Source organism: Mustela lutreola, chromosome 4 (genome assembly GCF_030435805.1).
Source record: "Mustela lutreola isolate mMusLut2 chromosome 4, mMusLut2.pri, whole genome shotgun sequence".
NCBI lineage: Eukaryota > Metazoa > Chordata > Mammalia > Carnivora > Mustelidae > Mustela > Mustela lutreola.
The window spans coordinates 107339204-107360452 of NC_081293.1; the positions used below are offsets into that span (position 1 = coordinate 107339204).

Here is a 21249-nt window from a genome sequence, read left to right on the forward strand (position 1 = left end):
GGCGCTCTATGCTCAGCATGGAGTTGGCTCCGATTCTCTCTCCCTCTGCCCCTCCCCCAATCACTCTAAATAAATAAATTTAAAAACAAATAAATTTTAAAAAAAAATTTTAATGCTCACTGAGATGCCTGGGTGGCTCAGACCATTAAGAGTCTGACTTTGGCTCAGGTCATGATCTCAGGGTCCTGGGATCCAGTCCCACATCTGACTTCTTGCTCAGCGGGGAGCCTGCTTCTCCCTCTTCCTCTGCTGCTCCCCCTATTTGCATGCTCTCTCTCTCTCTCTCTCTCTCTGACAAATAAATAAATAACATCTTTTAAAAAATAAAAAACAATAACAAATGTAAAATCCTCCCGTCAGTATGGGACAGGTTGGATGGACTTTGGCGCTCAGAAAACTGCCTGCAGCCGTGAAACACTGGGGAAGGTCACCTCCAAGTGAGTTGGGAAGACTTAAATATAGACATTTTAAAGGAAGAAATGCAAAATGCAGAACATGGGTTACGGTCAGCTCCCAATTCCACAGTGTGAAGCAATGCGTGTATCTATAGATACACACATACACAGGTATTTGTTCCTAATCACATTTTACATAAATATGTCATTGTATGCACATTCATATCCTTGAACAAAAACAAGAAAGTTTGAGGAAGGACAACCCGCAGCGGGGGTCAGAGCATGGCAGAGAGACAGCCTGTCCCTCTGCTGCATTCTGTCCCTGTTGAGCTTGGGACAGCAAGGCAGAGAAGGAGACATGCTGGGATTTCTTGGGAGGAAATCCCAAGACCTCACAGGGTCAAAGAGTAGATCAACGAACTGTAAAGTAGCACTTATGAACCACCCTGAAACCAGCGTAGATAAAAAAGAGGGAAATAAAACATGAAAATCCTAACTATGACGGGGCTGTGAGCTGTGGGGAGAGTGGAGCCAAAGGAATTCACAGTGTCGCTAAGTGAGCATCACCAGAAACCAGAGGGACTGCAGAGAAGCAGCATTTGAAGAGCGGATGGGGGAGAAATATTCCAGAAATGAGGCGATGCACGAGCACCCACATGGACCTTTAAAGTAGCCGCATCTATCGGAACAATGGGAACTAATGTCCCACTTCGGTGTATCAAAGAGAAACTGAAGAACAGCAAAGAGAGAGAGAAAATGTTAAAGACCCTAAGAGGAAAATGATCAAACCACCACACCCACGTGCACAGACGCACGGTGTGCGGACACACAGACACACATGCACACAGACACGCACACAGAGGGACACACACAAAGACACACATATGCATACACACAGACACACACAGAGGGACGTGTGCGCACACAGACACTCGCAGACATGTGCATGCCTACGTGCAGGAATGAAGAGGAACCAACAAGGAGGAAACCGCATCACCCCGCCGGCAGGCGCCTGCTCCAAGCACCCTGAGGTCGTGCTCCGAAGCTGTCACCCGGGACGTTTACAGGTGTGGGCTGGCGAAGGGTGGACCCCAGACACGCACAAGGACGGGCGCCGGCTATCATCTGTTGCTGGAGACCTGAAAGCAGCCTGAGCACGCATCCGTGCGGGAGCAGGTGGACGACCGCGACGTGTACGTGACGGAATCGAGCATCGGAGACTGCGTGGGCATGAAAGCGATCGCGCCCAAGTGAAGACGTCCCAAGACGACGCGAGAAAACGGAGGAAGGCATCTCGGTGGAAAGCAAACACACACTGTTGTGTTCTGTAAGGACACATGTATCGTGATCGAACATTCAAAAATTCGTGGGAATTCCGTCTGTCGGTTTCCGGATCATAGTTCCCTGTGGGAAGGAAGGGACATTGGGGAGCGATGGTTTGGGGTCTCCCGTGGTCTCCGTGGTGTTTTAGCAACCCCCCCGGCTGGTGACGGCGGGGAGCTAGGTACAGGGGACCTCAGACGGGTTAGGGTAAAGCATGAACACGTGCTCGGGATGAGTTTGTGGGGGCGGAGAGGCGGCCACAGGTGCACCGCCTGACCCGGGGCGGGCGGGGGGGTCCCATTATGATGTGTCACAGCGGGTGATGCAACAGAAGGGTCCTCAGCAGGTCCAGATCTGCTCGCCCACAGATAGTTCCCCCCTCTAAGGAGGAGCACCGGAGAAGACAAGAAGCCAACGCAGGCCCTCTGCGGAGGGCGCCATGCTTTTCCTAAAATAGCGAAGAGCGCAGGGACGCCCTTCTTCCTCCTTCCAGTTCTGTGCTACCTTGTGTGGGAACATGAGCGGGAGGCCGAAGCCGAGGAGGGGCGCCAGGACTTTGACAGGTCATTCGGAGGAAGCCGGCGGCAGCGCCAATCCTCACATCCCGCTGGCGGAGGACGGGAGCCCCGAGGCCAGCCGGTACGCCGCGCCGGGGAGGGACGGCCGTGCACCTCGCAGTGCCGCGAGCCAGACGTGAGATGCTCACTTGGGAACGGACCCAGTGAACGCTTTTTCCTTTTGAAGACAAAGTCATTTCCTAACAGTCTCCTGGCAGGTGTCTCTTGACCACAGGGCACGGGGTCTCCCTTCCACCCAGTGGTGGGGGGTGGGGGGGGCACTTTGATTCCTTCCAGCCCAGGGTCCACAAGGACGGTGAACCAGAACCGCAGCAGTGGCAAGGTGATTGCTGTGCCCTCTGGGTTTACAGATCATTCCCGTTGTGACCAGCTGTCGGTTCTCTGTGACTTACCTGGTCAAGGAGCCTGGACACGGAGTGCTGAGGGCATCCTTGAGGGACAAATGATGCACGGTTTGTAGGCACCCATTTGGAGGCAATAACTGCGTCCTGTGGTCTGAGTGGGTGTGGACTGGCTTCAAGGAGGTGGCAGGGCAGCCACCCCCCCATCCAGAGAGGGGGCAGGGCAAAGACCCCAGCCCCCCCTTACCCCACCCCCGCTGCCTGCTGGGAAAGCAGAAATGAAAAGTCACGGAAGAGCCATGGGAGTGACAGCACAGCCCTTGCACAGAAACAAAACTGCCCAAAGGAGCGAGGGCTACAACGTTTTGTGTCATTTGTCATGATACAGGAAGACGGTTTTGGACTGACAGCAGAAGTAGCGAAGGGTGGTCCCCGCTGAAGACAGGGGCACACAGGCAGGGCAAAGGCATCCAAGGGGCTTGGAAAAGCAGAGGCTGACAGCCAGGGTTTTCCGGAAAAACAGATGTAACCTTTGCCTGACACGGGCATGTGGTCATTTTCAGTTCCTGCAGCCTGTGGCGAGGGCTCACCTGCGCTGTAGATCCGCCTCCAACAATTCTCTTTAGGCAGTGGACCCCCCACATGACCCTAAATAGTATTTGCAGAGGATGTGGCTTCAAGATACACCTCCCTCTGAGGGCAAAGAATCAAGAAAAACTTTTGGGTCAGGACAGAGGTGACCTTTGGGGTGGAAAGGAAACAGTCTGATGGGGGCACAAGAGTGGCTGCGCGGGGCTTTTGCTCATTCCTGCGGAGCTGACGCAGGTGTGTTCATCCTGTGAAGCTCATCCTGCGACGAAGGTCGCGGAATCTGGCGGTAGAATTTGTGTCCTTTTCTGTGTTGTTGGTAGACAGCAAGGAAAAGGTGAAGGGAAGCGCTAGGATTTTTTAAAGAACTTCATCAGATAGTTGTTAATCATCCTTAGTTCCTTGGCTGAATATCTTTCTTTCTTTCTAAGAGGGACTTAACCATCGCAGGACTTAATCTCACGACCCTGAGATGAAGACCTAAGCCATGGGGCTCCCGGATGGCTTAGTCCATTGTCTGCCTCCAGCTCAGGTCATGATCTCAGGGTCTGGGATGGAGCCCCCAATCCGGCTCCTGGCTCAGCGAGGAGCCTGCTTCTCTGTCTCCTTCTGCCCCTCCCCCTGCTTGTGCTCTGTGTGTGTGTGTGTGTGTGTGTGTGTGTGTGTGTAGTAAATAAAATCTTAAAAAAAATAATAAGACCTGAGCCAAAACCAAGAGTTGGACACTTAACCAACTGAGCCCCCCAGGTGCCCTTTAATATCTAATTTCCACAAAAATCAGACTCTAACCTCTTCTCTTTCCACCTCCAAAGATAACCCTTTCCATTTTATCCTTTGTAAGCATCTATGCACACATGAAAACACCAGTGCATACACAAGACATAAACACCAGCATAACCATGTAACATGTGTGACAGTGAGGGACAGGACATTTGAGTGTGTAAATACACCACCCCCAAAAGTGTTTTCTCTCAATTCCAAAGCTCCCTTGGGAAGTGAATTTATTCTCACACTCAGCCCAGAAGGAGCATGTTTGTGGACTTGGTTGAGGCGGTCAGTTTCACATCCAAAGTACAGGTTCTTGGCACTGGACCCTTACGTTGTTTTTGCTTTTCTTCTCTGTAGGTTAACCCAGTCGTGGAAGATTGTCATAAGTGCAGTGTCTATACTGACTCTTCTTCTTATAGGTAAGGTCCTCAAAGCCATGTCGCAGGACGTTTCTGTGTGGGGAGGGGGATCTCCATGGGATGAAATTCCTGAGCAAACTCAGAAAGTCAAAAATGTCACAGGGAGATGGCAAGAAAGACTCACTTGTCCCCAGGGGGCTGGAGAAATGGCTCAACGTGCCGTTTGCAGGCCTCTGACTGCCCTCATCCCACATCGCACCCCCAGCACATGGTAAATTGCTCTAATATATTAATGACTTGAAGCACAGAGTGCCCAGCAAAATCAAGGCTCCAACTTGGGGCGCTCAGTCCGTTAAGCATCCGACTCTTGGCTTTGGCTCAGGTCATGATCTCAGGGCCATGGGATGGTGCTCCACATTGGGCTCTGTGCTCATGGAGAGCCTGCTTCTCCCCTCCCTCTCCCCTCTCCCTGCATGCATACACACATGCTCTCTCTCAATAAATAAATAAAACTTAAAAAAAAAAAAAGAAGATTCTGTCTGTTATGTCCATTCTTTGGACTTCCCCAGGGATGGTTTTGATCCATTTGTTTTTCTTTAAATGGGTCATATTTGCTTGTTTCTTTGTGTGTCTTATAATTTTGTGTTGGAAATGGGGCATTTCAATATTTTAATATGGTAACTCAGGAAATCAGGTTTTTTCCCCTTTCTCAGGGATCGCTGTTCCTCCTTGTTGAGGGCTGTAGTCATTTTTTACTGATGATCACTGTTTACTCTCTAAGTGGTCTGCTATGGACCAGACAGATTTCCTGGAGTCATCGAGAGAGAGAGAGAATGAGAACTCTCCGAGTCTTGATTCTGCCTTAACCTTCACCCCTGGCTCACACAGACCCCGAAGAGCCACCTGAGACCAAGCCCGGGATCTTCTCTGTGATCTCTTCTGAGCATGCACCCAGCTCCTGCCATGCATGATGCACCCCCCTTTCCCTTCCAAGCCCTGTTCCCACAAAGGACTTCTTCTGACTTCTCCTTCCCATGCTGTGGGGCAGTCTGCCACTTGCCCTGTTTACTATTCCTTGCCCAGGTCAGGAAGGCCAATATATGTCCTTAAATCTTTTTTTTAAGGGCTTTATTTACTTATTTGACACACACAGAGAGAGAGAGAGCAGAGCAAGGAGCAGAGGGAGAGGAGAAGCAGACTTCTGCTGAGCTCTATCCCAGGGACCCTGAGATCATGACCTGAGCCAAAGGCAGCTGCTTAACCCACGGAACCACCCAGGCACCCCTGTCCTTAAATCTTTCAACAGATATCACAGCCTCCCAGAAAACCCTTCTAGCCCAAAGGAGTGGGAACACCGGGCAGGTCAAAACTCCCAGGTCCTGTAGATTAAGAACAAGTCTGCATTAGACCCCTGGAGCCAGCAAGTTACACCAACACTGTGCACTCCCATCCCCCCATGCTCCCCATGGTGGGATTGTGGAGGGATGGCAAGCAGGGAGCAGGAATATCACAATCTTAACAACAATAATCTGCTCTTTCCTTCAGTCCTTCAGTCCTCTGGTTGCTGTAAGGTTGGGATTAGATTTAAGAGTCCAATGAAGGTAGATCCTACTGGTCTTTGCCAGCATATGAACATTTCAACGGAGAACTGATTTTGTTAAGCACCCAATATTGCCATTTTCCATCTTGTCGTCCAATGGTCTGATATCCTTCTAAAGAGGATATGTATCCTTCGTGCTTAGAGAAATTCTTACCAGTGCGTGTAGCACGTCAGGGCAGGCGGCTGGCTTCATCAGTGGAGCTCGCAACTCTTGCTCTCGGTGTTGTGAGTTCGAGCCCACACTGGGTGTAGAGATGACTTAAAAGTCTTTAGAAGAAATACGAGTAGGAAATCACAGATGTTTGCAGACAGAATCTCTCATCAGAGTTGGCCTTTTCTTTCACAGGACTTGGCAATCACATGTGGCTTCAAGAAACAGAGTTTCCTCACAAATCCAGACAATTTTACGCTCTAATTGCAGAATACGGTTCGAGGCTTTATAATTACCAGGTGGCTTTTGTTAAACCGTTTTGTATGTCACTTGTTTAAGATTTAATATGCTCCAACTTGTAGTGTGTTACCTTCGTTTTGCATGTGAATGTCTGACAGAAATAGTTCAGGGACCAGAGTCCTGTTAAGTGGATTTATGATGAAGTGACAATTTGACCTACAAACTCTCTCCAGCCTCTGATCCCGGCAGGCTCCTGCCATAGACTGAACGTTTGGGAAACTTTCGTCTTCTCTGTTTCTTTCTTTCTTTTGCAGTGAGGAGGTCTGTCCTCTCCCCGGCTCATGCTTGTACTTAGCACATCACCTGTTTGATTTCCTAGCCTCACAGCTGGGGGGGAATTTGCTTTGGGATGAATTTTATCTGGGATCTTAACCCATATGGACTTCGGTGCTATTTAGCCGAGGCCCTGGACTTTAGAGTTTTCAGTTCGTGCTGGAATGAGCCAAGACTTCGGAGGCTATTGGGATAGAATGAGTGCATTTTGCAGAGGACCTTAGTTTGGGGGGCTAGGGTCAGAATGCCACAGACTGAGTGTTGGTGTCCTCGCAGTGGAAATCGTTCCCGGGGTGTGGAGGAGGGGTTTTGGGAAGTGATGAGGTCACGGGATGGAACCTCGTGCCTGGGATGAGTGGAGTCCCCTTCTAGAAGAAACCATATTTTTTGCTTAGGATAAACTCCTACAAGAAAGATTAACAATCCCCAGATTTTAGGTGACCTTTGTATATTGAACCTTAATAAGTTAATCCTGCTTTTCAAGAAGTTAGCTGTGCCTCCTCCACCTCACTGTGGGTGGGGGGGATGGGGCAATCACCCCACATCCAAAGCACATTAAATACACATTTCAGTTTCTCCTCAAAATGAGGATTTCACAAGAGTATTACTAAATCCTACTTAATAAATCCACTTACAGGTTAGGAAGCTGCTTAGGACAATTAGAGAGATTACTCATATGCCTGGGGCTTGAGTTCAAACCTGGGTTGTGCCAAGTTGTGCCGAGACTGGGCCTGCCCATCTGAACTACTCTGGCCACTGCTGGGGACGCGGGTTTACACACCCGCGCCACACGGCCCCACCCCCCATATGGTCACTGTCAAGAGCATTGGGCCAGTGACTGCAAAGTAGCTGCTCCAAACACTCAGTTGGTTGACATCGAGCCCCTCTAGGAAGCAGCGAGCTTGATTACTAACCCGGAACACAGTCGGCAACTAGTACACCTTCAACCATCCTCTTGCGGGGTGTGTACAGGGACACAGGGCAAGACACAGGACAAGGACACAGGACAAGGACGTCTACCAGGAGTTTTGTTAAGGGAAAAAAGAAGTCACAACTGCGCACAGTGCATGTGAACATGGGCATCGGTTGGTCCCGGTGCACCTTCCTGGAGCCACGTTGCAGGGCATGAAACCCCGGACCTCATCCACGTTGCCTGAAAAAGCAGAGCACAGTGTGCCCACTTGGGCTCAAAGCCTGTGCTCGAAACTTGGGACCAGCCCAAGAAGATTAGCCCCTGAGAGCTCTTGGGGAGGACACCGCCTGCAGGGAGGGACTCTAGAAAGTTCTCAGGAGACCCCGTGCCGGTGGCGTCAACAGGCGTGGTGCGATGCAGCTTCTCCTACACCTTTGATTTTTGGCTTTTTTGGCACTGTGCGTGGTGTGAGTTTTGGTCACCCCCGCTTCCCATGTCAACCCCCACTTCCGTGGCTCTGGTGCTGGAACCCAGCATGGGGTCCACAGCTGACAGCTCCCGGCAGGGAAGACTCCCGACCTGCAGGGCAATCTCACCTCCCAATCCCCTTTCTCTTCTCCCTTTTATTTCCTCGCCGGTGTATTGTCCTAGGTCTTTTCGTGCTATCTTTGTTCCAATGGTGGAAGACCCCTGAAACCCATTCGGGAGAAGCCAGAAGAAAATATAATTTTTTTACATCCTGAGATTTTTAGGGATGCCGGGGTGGCTGTCGGTGAAGCGTCTGCCTTCAGCTCAGGTCATGACCTCAGGGTCCTGGGATTGAGCCCCATGTTGGGCTCCCTACTCAGAGGGGAGCCTGCTTGAGATTCTCTTCCTCTCTACTCCCGCAACTCACACACACCCACTGTCTCTCTTTTAAAAAAAAAAAAAAAAGAAAGAAAAGAAAAAAGCCCAGCAGTGTCACTTCACTGCACACCACACTGTGCTCCTTAAGGCCCAAGGTCCTCAGGCAAGCACAGAGCTAATTTCCGCGGGACAAACAGGGAGGAGAGCAGGTCTTTGAAACAGAAGGGCAGACTGGTCAGCAGAGGAGGACAGCAAACTGTTTCTCAGGCAGCACTTGGATGGTCACTGGTTTGGAAGGGGACCCCCCAAAGCTAGCCAGGTCCCTGCCTGAGAACCCACGTCACCTTGATGTGGAAAGAGAGTCTCATCAGATGCAATGAGGGGTCCTGAGAGGAGATCGTCCTGCATGTCCCAGGTGGGCCCCAGAGCCAGTGACAGGGGTCCCTGAAGGGCCCAGAGAGAAAGGCCTGGAGGCCAGGCACAGGCAGCCCCTCGCGGGGAGCCAGGAGCCACCAGACGCCAGAAGAAACAGGAGGCACAAGGTCCCTCTCTCCCAGCTTCAGAGGAAAGCACAGCCTCCGAGACCAAGGGGGTACCTTTCTCCCGTTGTAGACATTTGTGGGAGAGCCTGGAGACCACGTGGCCGAGGACCTGGGGACGCAGAGGAGCTGGCGCCCAGGCAGAGAGGCCGCGTGGGCTGCAGCCCGAATCCAGGCCTGCCGTCCCGGTCCCTGTTAAGCCCCTCTGCACTGACACCTCCACCCTCAGCAGCAGCCTCATCCCCTGCTCATTCTGGGCCTGGTCGGGGCACCACCCCTGCCCACGGAGATGGTCAAGGTCAGACACCTGTCAGCCTAGGTCAGTGTCTGCTCTTCTGCTAATGGAATCCCGCCATAGATGCATCAGTTAAGCAGAAAGAGGATGGTCCTCCGTATTTACAAGGACAGCCTAAGGCCTCAGCAAGGCCCTCTGGCCTCTCCCTCCCTCTTCCTCATCCCCTCTGTCCCCTCCCCCACAATCCCCCTATCATCTCCCCCCCACTCTCCCTTCTCCTCCTGGCTCTGTCCCTTCCCTCCCTCTCTCCCACCTAAACCCCCACCACCTCTGTGTCTCAGGGGCACTGAGCACTTGCACTACCTCGAGAAGCAGCCCCTCTTATGCTCCAGCTGTCAGTTTCACCTTTGGGGGTGGCTCAGTCCCCACAAACTAACCAGGACAAACGTACAGGTGTCTTAGAGGATGCTTGGCTTCCCCCGTCATGCATGTCTGTCAGGGAGCAAACGGGATTTCTTTCCCCTCTACAAATAAGAATGCTAACTCTGCTTGACAGGCAGGATGCGGGATGATTTGAGTCCCTTGGTTTCTTCCAGGCCAGACTCCGGATGCCCAAGGAGCAGCTAGAACTTCTAAAGTGAGTGACACTCTCTGATCTGTGGGGCGCTGCTGCTGGGACTCCAGCAACAGAATCCTTCTCTAAAAACCATAAAATGAAAACCACTCCCACTTCCTTAAGGAAATACACACTGCTTTCAAGGTTAGTTACAATTAAAAAAATGAAAACTGCCTAGAGAAGAAAAACAAACCAATGGCTAAATACATTGGAAAATATCCGTGTAATGGGGAATTAGGGAGCCTTCAAACTAACTATAATATGACTAATGCATGTATTTAATGATTTAATATATAATAACATGTATCTAGTGCCTGGGAAGCAGAGCAGGACACCAGATCACAAACAGGATCTCTATTTTGTTACTCATTTTTCACATGGGATAAAAACTGTTACAAACACACTGAAATGCAACAGTGTTTATCTCCTGAGGATTTTTGTATTCACCAAACCTTGAACATGTACTGTTTTACAAATTGGGCAGCAGGGGGGAGTACTAGATGCATAGTGCGACCATTTTTCAACCTAAAGAAACACCTGCTGGCTTGACATCTTCTCATTGGGTCCACCAGTAATTTTCAACCTGTTCTGCAGTCAGCTGTCACCCTCCTGCTGTCAGCATGACAGATGACGGTCCCCATCTGTAATCTCCAGCCACACAGCCTGCAGCCACCCTCCTTCCTGAGCCTCATCCGTTAAGACCTCAGGGCTCAGGAAGAAACCCCTGCTCCATACCCCACTGGAAATATAGGGTGTTCCCCAATCCAAGCAAGAGAACAAGGTGGCCCTTAGAGATTTAGGCTTCATGCTGTGAAGTCATGCAGCCTCTGGTCAGGGTAGCAGAGCCCCCAGGGAAGGATGAGGGACGTGTAAGGTCAGAGGATCCCTACTTCCCTGCCTAGAACGCACCCCTAGAGTTGGGACACTGTCTGGAAGCTCCTTTCCCTGAATGTCCTTGCTTTTCAGGGAGAGTGAAAGGCGATGCTTTGGACAAGGGGGCTTTTCTGAGCTCCCTATCTCTCTGCTCCAGCATAAAGCCCCTTCCCTCTTCCTCCTCCACTCCTGAAGCCCAGGGCATGGCAGGATGCCCACTCCCCTCCCTTCACATCGGGGGTCTCCTTTTACAGGAAGGAAAGCCAGACTTTGGAGAACAACTTCCGTGAAATTCTATTTTTAATTGAACAAATAGATGTTCTGAAGGCATTGCTTAGAGATACGCAGGATGGTCTACACAGCCACAGCTGGAACGTGGATGGAGACTGGGACCAGGAGCCCCCGGAGGCCACGGACGAGGTAAGGTCGCCTGGAAGGGTTGCACCACACGGCTCTGGGAGCAGAAAACTCAGGTCCTGGCAGCTGTGTGTCTGTGTCCTCCTGACCATTCTCCCCGACAGGAGCTTACCTTGACAAGGCTTGCCTGGGAACCCCTTCTCTATCACTGCAGTGTCACACAGATGACCATTGCTGTATGATGGATGTCCCCTCTCCCCCAAGTCAATAGCCAATTCCATCTTACTTTCCAGTAAAACAAACATTCAGAAATGCAGCCTGTAAATACTTACGGAGCAGAATAGTTTTATTCACGGAGCCGAAGCTAGTGCCCTTGACCTCATCAGCTCCCGATTAGGGAAGGTGATGCTGGAATTCAGTCAGCTTGGCTGCACTTGCCCGTCTCCCGCACTCCTCTTCTTCTCCCCTTCCCCCCCCTTTTTTTTTTCTAAGACTTTTATTTATTCATTCATTTGTCAGAGAGAGAGACACACACACACAGTGAGAGAGGGAACACAAGCAGGGGGAGTGGGAGAGGAGGAAGCAGGCCTCCCACTGAGCAGGGAGCCTGCTGGATCCCAGGACCCCAGGATCATGACCAGAGCCGAAGGCAGACACTTCATCGACTGAGCCCCTCAGGCATTCCGAACAAGCAGTGGTGAAGTCCATGTAAACGGCCTGATGCCCAACTACCTACAGAATGATCCAGTCGCGAATGAAGGGGGGACCCAGCAGGTGGCACACAGAACCCTGTGTGACTGCCTCGCTGCAGAGCATGACGGGAGGTTGTTAGGGATTCCGAAGGGGCCTTGTGTCCAACCTTGCTGGGACTTGGGTTGGGGGGTGTCTGACACATTGCAGCGGTCCGGAGATCGGCAATGCCGCAGCGCCGTGGAGGGCACTAGAAATCCTCCTTCAGCGACTGGCTCAGCGCAGCTCCCTCAATGTTCACCGTCGGTAATTTGCAGATTACGGCCTTCAGGGCCAGGTAACACAGTGAATGGTCAGAACTTGAGCAGTTGGGGGAGACTGTTAACGCAGAACTGTTTTTGATATTTGCACAGGAAATGTCAAACTTGGTCAACTATGTCCTTAAAAAGTTGAGAGAGGACCAAGTCCAGATGGCCGACTATGCCCTTAAATCAGCAGGTGAGTACAAACTGAAGAGTTCATGCTTCTAAACCGTCCATGGCTCTTTATTTTATTTTCTATTTTTTAAAGTTTTGTTTTTTTTTTTTTAAGATTTAATTTTTAAGTCATCTCTACACCCAATGGGGGGCTTAAACTCGCAACCTAGACATCAAGAGTTGCATGTTCGACTGACTGAGCCGGCCAGATGGCCCTCTTTCTATTTATTTATTTATTTAGTATTCAGAAAACATACTTATTGCGGCACCTGGGTGGCTCAGCCAGTAAAGCGTCTGCCTTCAGCTCAGATCATGATCCCAGGGTCCTGAGATCGAGTCTGACATCAGGCTCCCTGCTCAGTGGGGAGCCTGCTGGAGATTCTCTTTCTCCCTCTTCCTTTTTCCCTCCCACTCATGCTGTCTCTCTCTCTCTCAGATAAATAAACAAAATCTAAGTAAAAATGACATGGGGAAGTGAACCAGAGAATCTTCTTTTTTCTTTCTTTCTTTCTTTCTTTCTTTCTTTCTTTCTTTCTTTCTTTCTTTCCTTTTTAAGTACTGGCATTCGGACACACCCTTCTTGTGCTTTCTTTCCTCTTCTGTATTGAATGCACGTGCGGCTTCCATCTCGAAAAATCCATGATGACGAAGGTAAATCCAGAGATTGTGTAGAACAAGGACGAGCAGGATACGTGATGGTTTCTCAATAAATGTGAGCATGAAACATGGGGCCATCTTCTGGCTGAGCCAAGATGGAGAGAGCCCCACCGCGTACACGCAGCTGAAAGATTTGGACAAAATACAAAAAGCAGAGATCGGGACCTGAGCCAAAACCAACAGTCGGCTGCTTCACTGCCCGAGACACTCAGGCGCCCTTGATAGTGTTTTTTATGCTTTTTTTGTTTTGCTTTTAAGTAGGTTGGGCTGTTAAGAAGTGGGCGTCCGTGCATCTGTTTAGGTAGTAAACAGCCCACATCCTATTTGCACCCCTGAATCAGTTCTGGAATTCACTCCATGCCGGTTTCAGAAATGCTGTGAAACCACACGGAGCAAGAATGTTGTCCCGAAGTGATAAATCCTCTGCCGCAGGGAGAGCGGGACACTGTGCTCTCCCGGCCGAGGCCTCGAGTGTGAGTCTCACCTCATTTGCAGTTCACCTGGGAATGCTTGTCCAACAGTACTGTGAAAACAGAAGTGATGCGTTTTGAGACGTGTACTTCTTTATTTTTCAAATTCTTTTGTCTTTGCAGGGGCCTCTGTCATTGAAGCTGGGACGTCGGAAAGTTACAAAAATAATAAAGCGAAACTTTACTGGCATAGGATCGGGTTCTTAACTTATGAAATGCCCCCAGATATTATTCTCCAGGTAAAAGTGAGACTCAGAGGAATCCGTTTGTATCAGAGGATTCTGTTCCTATTTATCATGAAGATACTAACACTCAAAATCGAGACCATCTGAATTTATCACAGCACCTGAAACCCTCACCTTGCATTTTATTTTATTTTATTATTTCATTTTGCGGGGAGGGGAAGGGAGAGACAGAGAGAGATTGAGAATCCCAAGCAGACTCCATGCTGAGGACAGAGCCCGACGGGATCAATCTCACGACCCTGAGATCCTGACCTGAGCTGAAATCAAGAGTCAGATGCTTAACCAGCTGAGCCACCCAGGCTCCCCTGTACTTGCATTTTAATAGTCATCAAACTATATAAATTATCTCTTATTTTATGAGCAGTAAACTACAATTGATGAATTATTGATTGTTTTTATTATTTTAAAATCAGTAAGCTAGTTTATTTCTTAAATAGGACATTTGTGTTCCATATCTCTTCCTGAAGCTGGGCCTGTGCCCTGCCCCTTTTCTTTTGAAAACTTCAGTCTTTCAGCAAATATTAGTTCCAGATCCTCACCCCTAAGTGTCAGCACTGTGCCCCACTCTTTCCAGACCGACACATTCCTCCAAAGTCCAAGTGTAACAGGAGAGATTTTCAAATAAGATTTCCACCAACATGTGAGTGCAATTCAGAAGACTCTAAGTAGACACCAGCAGATGGTAGGGCTGCTCTTAACTACCGTCTACAAACCTGATGTCCTTTTCCAAGGGAGGAATACCTTCAGGAACAATCGTGCAGATCTCATTGCAGACTCTAGATCTAGAACATGGTACATTTTCTTCCTTACCACCACCATTGCTTTGACCACCACCACTGTCGTCACCACCACCACCACCATCATCTCCACCACCATCATGACAACCACCATCACCATCACCACTATCATCACCACCACCATCACCACCATCATCATCACCACCATCTCCACCACCACCACCATCACAACCACCATCACCTTCACTACCATCATCACCACCTCTATCACCACCATCACCTCCCCCATCATCATCATCACCACCATCACCACCATCACTGCTACCAATACCTCCACCACCACCATCATTACCACCACCATCTCCACCACCACCATCATCACTATCATCACCTCCATCACTGTCTTTATCACCAGCACACCATCAACACTCATGCCAACCGGCTAAGTAGCAATATACAGTCTAAGTAGAATGATAAAAGAAGATGCATAGTAAATAAATCATATAATCCTATAATAGATAATCCTATTAGGAAGGGCTTTGAGTGATAGAAGCGTAATGTGCTCTGGGAGAACAACCAAACCCCTGGGTACCTTGGCAGTTTTCCCATGTGGTATGTACCCCACTCAATGCTTTCGTATTACAGGCATAAGCAAGATCTGTGGTAATGGTGAACTCGGTGTTTTCTCTCCAGCCGGATGTCCACCCTGGGAAGTGCTGGGCCTTCCCGGGTTCCCAGGGCCACGTCCTAATCAAGCTTGCTGGGAGGATCATGCCAACTGCTATCACCATGGAGCACATCTCGGAGAAGGTGTCTCCATCAGGAAACATCTCCAGCGCACCCAAGGAGTTTTCCGTCCATGTGAGAGGGAGTTGGAATCACCTCAGAGTGGATTAGGCTAGGAGGGGGTTGGCTAGGAATCAGATGCTGGGCTGGCACCACCACTGGGCAGCTAACCATTTTTATCACTGCAAGAAATTTCCTTCTTTCCGGGACCTCTGCTTTGTCATCTACAAAAGAGAGAGGGTTGGACCAGAGGATTTCTATGACTTACTTTTTTTTTTTTTTTGGTGCACAATTTAAAAATCAGCATTCTCATATGCTTATAACTAAACACTTTTTTCTTGTGCCAGGGCTCCCACCCAGGTTTCTACTCTCTGGAAGCTTCTGCTCGCCAGTTTTAGCTGCTCATTTGGGTACACTTCCCTTCATATTTGCTTTTACTGTTACTTCTTCTTTTGAAAATAATCTCCGTGCCAGATGTGGGACTCGAACTCATTATCCCCAAAATCGTGAGTCATGTGCTCTACCACCTAAGCTAACCAAGTGTCCCTATATTTATTTCCTGAATTTTTTTTTCAGTTTTGCTTATCGTCTACTGACATCCTCTGATGAAAAATGAAGAGGAGTCCTCGTCCACGGCTCTCCCATCCTCCCCCAGGGTTAGGTCTTACTGTCTTTAAAAGACAAGTTTACTGAGCTATTACTCACACACCAGCAATTCGCTTAAAGTGTTCCCATCCATGGCTCTTAGTATATTCACAGAGTTGTGTATCCGTTACCACGATCGACCTTAGGACGTTTGTGTTGCTCCCCAAAGAAGACTTGCCCTCCTGAGCTGTCAGCTCTCATCGCCAAGCCTGCTGCCTGCCCCACACGCCCCCCGACACACACCACTGACCTATTTTGTCTCTGCAATGCTGCCTACTCCAGACATGTCATTTAAGTGGAATCATATATGTGGCCTTCTGTGCAAGGCTCCTTCCACTTAGCATCATGTCTTTGAGGTTCCTCTGTGCTCTATAACATGGCTCCGTACTTTATTTTTAAATTGCTGACTAATGGGGGCACCTGTGTGGCTCTGTCCGTTGAGTGTCTGCTCTTGGTTTCGGCTCACGTCATTATCTCAGGGTCATGAGATCGAGACCCACGTCGGGCTCTGGGTTCAGCATTGAGTCTGCTTACGACGCTCTGCCTCTCCCTCCCCCCGTCTCTCATTCTCTCAAGTAATCTTTTTTAAAGTCTTAAACATTTAAAGAAATTGCTGAATAATAAAAATTTCATGGTGTGGCTAGAATAGGTCTTCTATGCCCACTTATCAGCAGACGGGCGTTTGAGCTGTTTCTCCTTTCTTAACTATTAGGAATAATGCTGCCGGGAACATTCATGTACGTGTCTTTGTGCGGACCCTGATGCTCATTTCTCTTGGATCTATACCTGGAGTGGAATTATAAAGTCATGGGGTAAATCCAGTGTCACGTTTGGGACACTGCTAGACAGCGTATCTTCCTCTCTGTCAATATGCGTGTTTTCACGGTCACTGTGTGCATGGAGGGGTTCTCATCGAACCCTGCGGCAAACTGGAATAATATTTTCTTTGGGTGAGACATTGATGTTCCTCTTGTTAAAACGAATGCCTCATTTCAATTGAATTTGCTTACTTTTCTACATTCCTAGCCCAAAACCATCCCCCACCTCGTTTTCGGGAGGGTTAAAGTCCTGCCATTGTGTTCCTTCCTGTCAGGTCATTTCCAAGTTTCTCCTTGATTTTATTTTTTAAAACGTCCCCTCTGGCCCACTCTGCCCTCATGCTCCGATCTGACCGGACTTCACATCCTCACCCTGAGGATGCGACTTAACCACCTAATCTATGATTTAAACAACCTTTTTCTCTCTAATCTTCCTTCTTTGTTTGTTCCACCTTCTGAAAGATTTTTACCAACTTATATCCTGACCCATATGTTGAATTTTTCATTTCTGCTGTCATGATTATTCTAAGATTTATTTTTTTCTGCAAATAACTCCTCTTTTTAGAGTCTGAATTTCTTCCTCCATGGATGCAGTATCTTCTCTCAAGATTTCGAAGATGGTAATGGACACTAATGAGAGCTGTGCTGCATGTTCTCCAGCTCCCTCCCGTGTCCTATTCCCAAAGACCACTTCTCCTGTTTGTGGAAAGGTGCTTTTCTCTGGTGTCTGGTGATGCTCGTCTGTTGCATTTAAGAGCCAAAGGGTAGAAAGCCAGCCAAACTCTGTGCGTGCAAGGTGGTGGCCACTAGGTGGGTGGTCTGGTTGGGCAGATTCCTCCGGAACCCTCAGAGTGTAATGGGGGCAGGTTGACTCTTGAGGAATCCTGCAAACTTGTGCCCAGATTTTAGCTTGGTCGACCATCTGCGGAGACAATAGGTACATGGGCTCCCCTGGCAACCCCAAGCCCAGCCCCCAGCCTGTGGCCCCGTGTCTGCCCTTCTGGGACTTGCAATGACAGTGTCAGCATGCTGCTGGTCCCCCTACAACCAGGATAATCTATTCTTGCTCCAGGCCACTCTACCAGTCACCGATCGGCTCTCTCCGGACCTTTTCGTCTTAGTGTCTGTTCCCGGGTGTTCCCTATTGCTCTCTGCCTTGGTGGCCTGATCTGGAGGGGGGTTTGGGGTTAAAGCATGAGCATTCCGTCTGCTTTGTGCACCCTTCGAGTGCCTGTAAATGGCATGATCCTGGGTCACAAGACAGAAAGGAACCCCCTACCCTTTGAGGCAAACCTTTGAGACACAGTGGGTGTCTGCTGACAGACAGACAAAGTTGGATTTGAGCCACTTGAACCCCATCTCAGAGAGACGTATCAGTTGCTCATTATAGGGGAATTATGGGTCACCCTTCAGGCAATAAAAACCATTCTCATCATTTTTCTCTTATATTAGCAAATTCATGAACCAGTAAAATTGAAGTTAGAGGAATTAGAGCAGTCACTCCCTCCTATTCCGTTGAAACCCCTCCCCTACACTTGACCCCCCAAAAACTTAACTACCAACATCTTACTGTTGACCCCTAAATCTTACTGATAATATTTTGCATGTCATATATATTAGATGCTGTATTCTTAAAGTAAGCTGGAGGAAGGGCACCTGGGTGGCTCAGTCAGTTAAGTGTCTGCCTTTGGCTCAAGTCATGATCCTGGAGTTCCAGGATAGAGTCCTACATCAGGCTCCCTGCTCAGCACGGAGTCTCTTTCTTCCTCTGACCCCCTACCCCCATGCTCGCTCTAACTCATTCTCTCTCTCAAATAAATAAAATGTTTAAAAAGGAAAGAAAAGCATGTGTTTATCCAAAAAAATCCATATTTTTGCAGACCCACGCACACAGTTGAAGCCAGGTTGTTCAAGGGTCTGCTGTGTATGAGGTCTGAGCTGTATGTTGTATCTATAATTATGGCTGCATTATGTAATCATGTTGCAGCCAGTTCTTTTAATAAATTTGTAATGGGGGCACCTGGCTGGCTCAGTAGGTAGAGCTTACAACTCTTGATCTTAGGGTCATGAGTTCAAGCCCTAAGTTGGGCGTAGAGCTTACTTAAAAAAAAAAAAAAAAAAACCTTATGATAAAGGTTACATGTTAATATTTTCATTATCAAACAGTTGAACCAATGAACTCTTTGTTTATTGTGTTGCCATGATTCAAGGAAGCTAATGATAAAGTTCAGAGTCACAAAATAAATTCATTTCCAGGTCTGTCCCCTCTCAAAAATCTTCCATTTTGAAGGTAGAGAAGGAAGGAGCCCAAGGGAAAGAGCATACAAATATCATGAAGTTCTTTCAGTCAAAAACCTTACTTTTTGGATAGAGTTATTTGTGTTCTTGAAGTCTGGCGATTGGATTACACTTACATCATTTTGAAAAACTATGGGTCAGCATGGGGATGCATTTTGTGTGTGCATGTTTTAAAGATTCTATTTATTTATTTATTTATTTATTTGAGGGCGTGAGTGGGGTGGGGAGCGGTGGAGGGAGAGGGACAGGCAAATTCCGTGCTGAGCACAGAGTGTGACCCTGAGCCCAAATCGAGAGAGGGATGCTTCACCGACGGAGCCACCCAGGCGCCCCTCACTTTGTGCTTATTTTATTCAAAGTATGCCAACTGTAATTCAGTTACTGAACCAGGGTCTGTGCTGGGATATGCTCTAGTTCCCTGTCTCTATCTGTCTGTCTGTCTGTCTGTCTGTGTATCTATTGATCGATTGCTCTATCTCCCTATCGTCTGTCTATCCAGTCAGACCTGCGGTCAGCCTCCTCTTGCCTCACAAGCTGAGCTAAACACCTCTTGGGTGTATGGGGCAGCACCTTGCTCCTGGCGGGTGGCCAAAGATGTCTTGAGAGTTGTTGCTACGTGGATGGACAAACTTCTCCATTTATGTAGCCGAGCATCTATTCATGAAAACCCCCTTGTCTGTCGCTCTCCTTCACAGGGCATCTCCAAACAGTGTGATGGGGAAGAAATTTTCCTAGGTCAGTTCATCTATGACAAAACAGGAAGCACTGTTCAAACATTCGAGCTCCAGGTACCAAGGGCCCAGAAAACGTGGGGTATGAGGAACTCCATCCCCGGGTTGGGGGTCTGTGGGTGTTGCTGATACCGTGTTGTGTGAGGATAATTTTGACAAAAGTGTGAGCTACAGAAGGCTAAGTGCAACTTCCATTTTTAGCTCCAAGAGCAACATGAATTTTAATGTCCCCAAAAAACAAATACCAGAGCAGGTTCTAAGCCAGATTCTTTTTCATTTTCGCATTTCTCATATATATATGTATATACATACACATATATAAACGAATATAGTAAACTTTAGTAAATATATTTACTATATTTTAAATATAGTAAACTATAGCAACCTGTATTATATTATAATACATACATAATACTATATATAATACTATATTATAAGTATAATATAAATAAAATAAACTATAGTAAAATATATATATTTTTACTATATTCATTTTCTCGGTCCTTCTCTTACCTGTTGGGTTCCCTTGATGCTGTTAGGTTTGGCGGTCACTGTGTTGTCTCCTATAGAGATGGCTGCAGGCAGACAGGAACTCGGGAACAGAAAGTAAAGGCCAGACAATGTGACTCAAACCTCTCTTCCTGACACTGAGGAGTGTTAGGAAGAGGAAATGGAAAAAAATACCAACTGGTAACATAAAAACCCCTGAAAGCCATTAAGGTAGATGAAATAAATATATTTTCGTTATTTGTCATTAGATACAGGAAGACTTAGAAGGTGTTGCCTACCATGTAAAAAGAAATGTGTTGTAGATGATCCTTCTTGGCCAATGCTGAGATCATCTGAGCTGGAAACAATATGTGTGTGAGAAATGAATGAACCTGTGAAGCTTCTCACCTGTGATCATTTACCCACTGGAGCCACAGTCCTTCTCATGAAGGACTGGGAAGACCTGTGCTTGTCAGGACCTGTTTTCCCATCCCTGAGACTGGACATCTAATAAAATACTGGTTAGGAAGGAAAGAGAGTTCTGATTTCCCATTATATCAGCATCCCTTGGGACACTTGGAGATGGATTTCTGTATAAGGCATTCATTTGTATCTTTTCTTTATTTTCAGCGTAACGTTTCTGAATCCTTACTATGTGTGAAACTGAAAATTCTCAGCAACTGGGGACACCCGAAGTACACGTGTTTATATAGATTCAGGGTCCACGGAACTCCAGGAGAGTAACGCTAGAGATGGACCCAAGCACATGGCCGCGACCACAGATCCAGAATATGGGACCACGCTCATTCGCTTAGATATCACTGCACCCGGAGGAATCCAGACGGGGGAGTGAGAGGGAAATCTCCAAGTGTCCAAGTGTCCCAGTCAATCAAAAGTGAATGACTTTTCCTAGTAAAAATATATGAAAATAGGTGCAGTGGTCTGGTGGTGGTTTAGCTCTTGAGGATGAATCTGTGGAAGGCTGAAATGTACGTATTTGGAAGAAGCAGCTTTTATTCTAGTCTCTCCTACTAGTATCTGCCTTCATTACTCACGTAGCCCTAACCACACTGGGCTCAGATGCCCCCGCTCCCGTTACCGCAATGACGTATACCTATATATGACAGTGATGTGATTGCTTTCACCGGTCAA

General features: G+C 48.2%; 1 protein-coding gene across 2 annotated transcripts; it reads left to right on the forward strand.

Annotated features, from left to right (window-relative positions):
* Positions 1–2088: 2088 nt before the first annotated feature.
* SUN3 (Sad1 and UNC84 domain containing 3) lies at positions 2089–21043 on the forward strand. Of its 2 annotated transcripts, none has more exons than XM_059170646.1 (10): positions 2089–2411; positions 4351–4412; positions 6299–6402; positions 9806–9846; positions 10953–11118; positions 12159–12243; positions 13472–13587; positions 15024–15191; positions 19573–19665; positions 20728–21043. In XM_059170646.1, the coding sequence occupies exons 1-10, from the start codon at positions 2236–2238 to the stop codon at positions 20839–20841; spliced, it is 1125 nt and encodes a 374-aa protein (XP_059026629.1). In that variant the 5' UTR covers positions 2089–2235; the 3' UTR covers positions 20842–21043. The 2 variants fall into 2 exon arrangements, with proteins under 2 accessions (XP_059026629.1, XP_059026630.1); XM_059170647.1 differs by having other exon boundaries at positions 2089–2357.
* Positions 21044–21249: the final 206 nt, after the last annotated feature.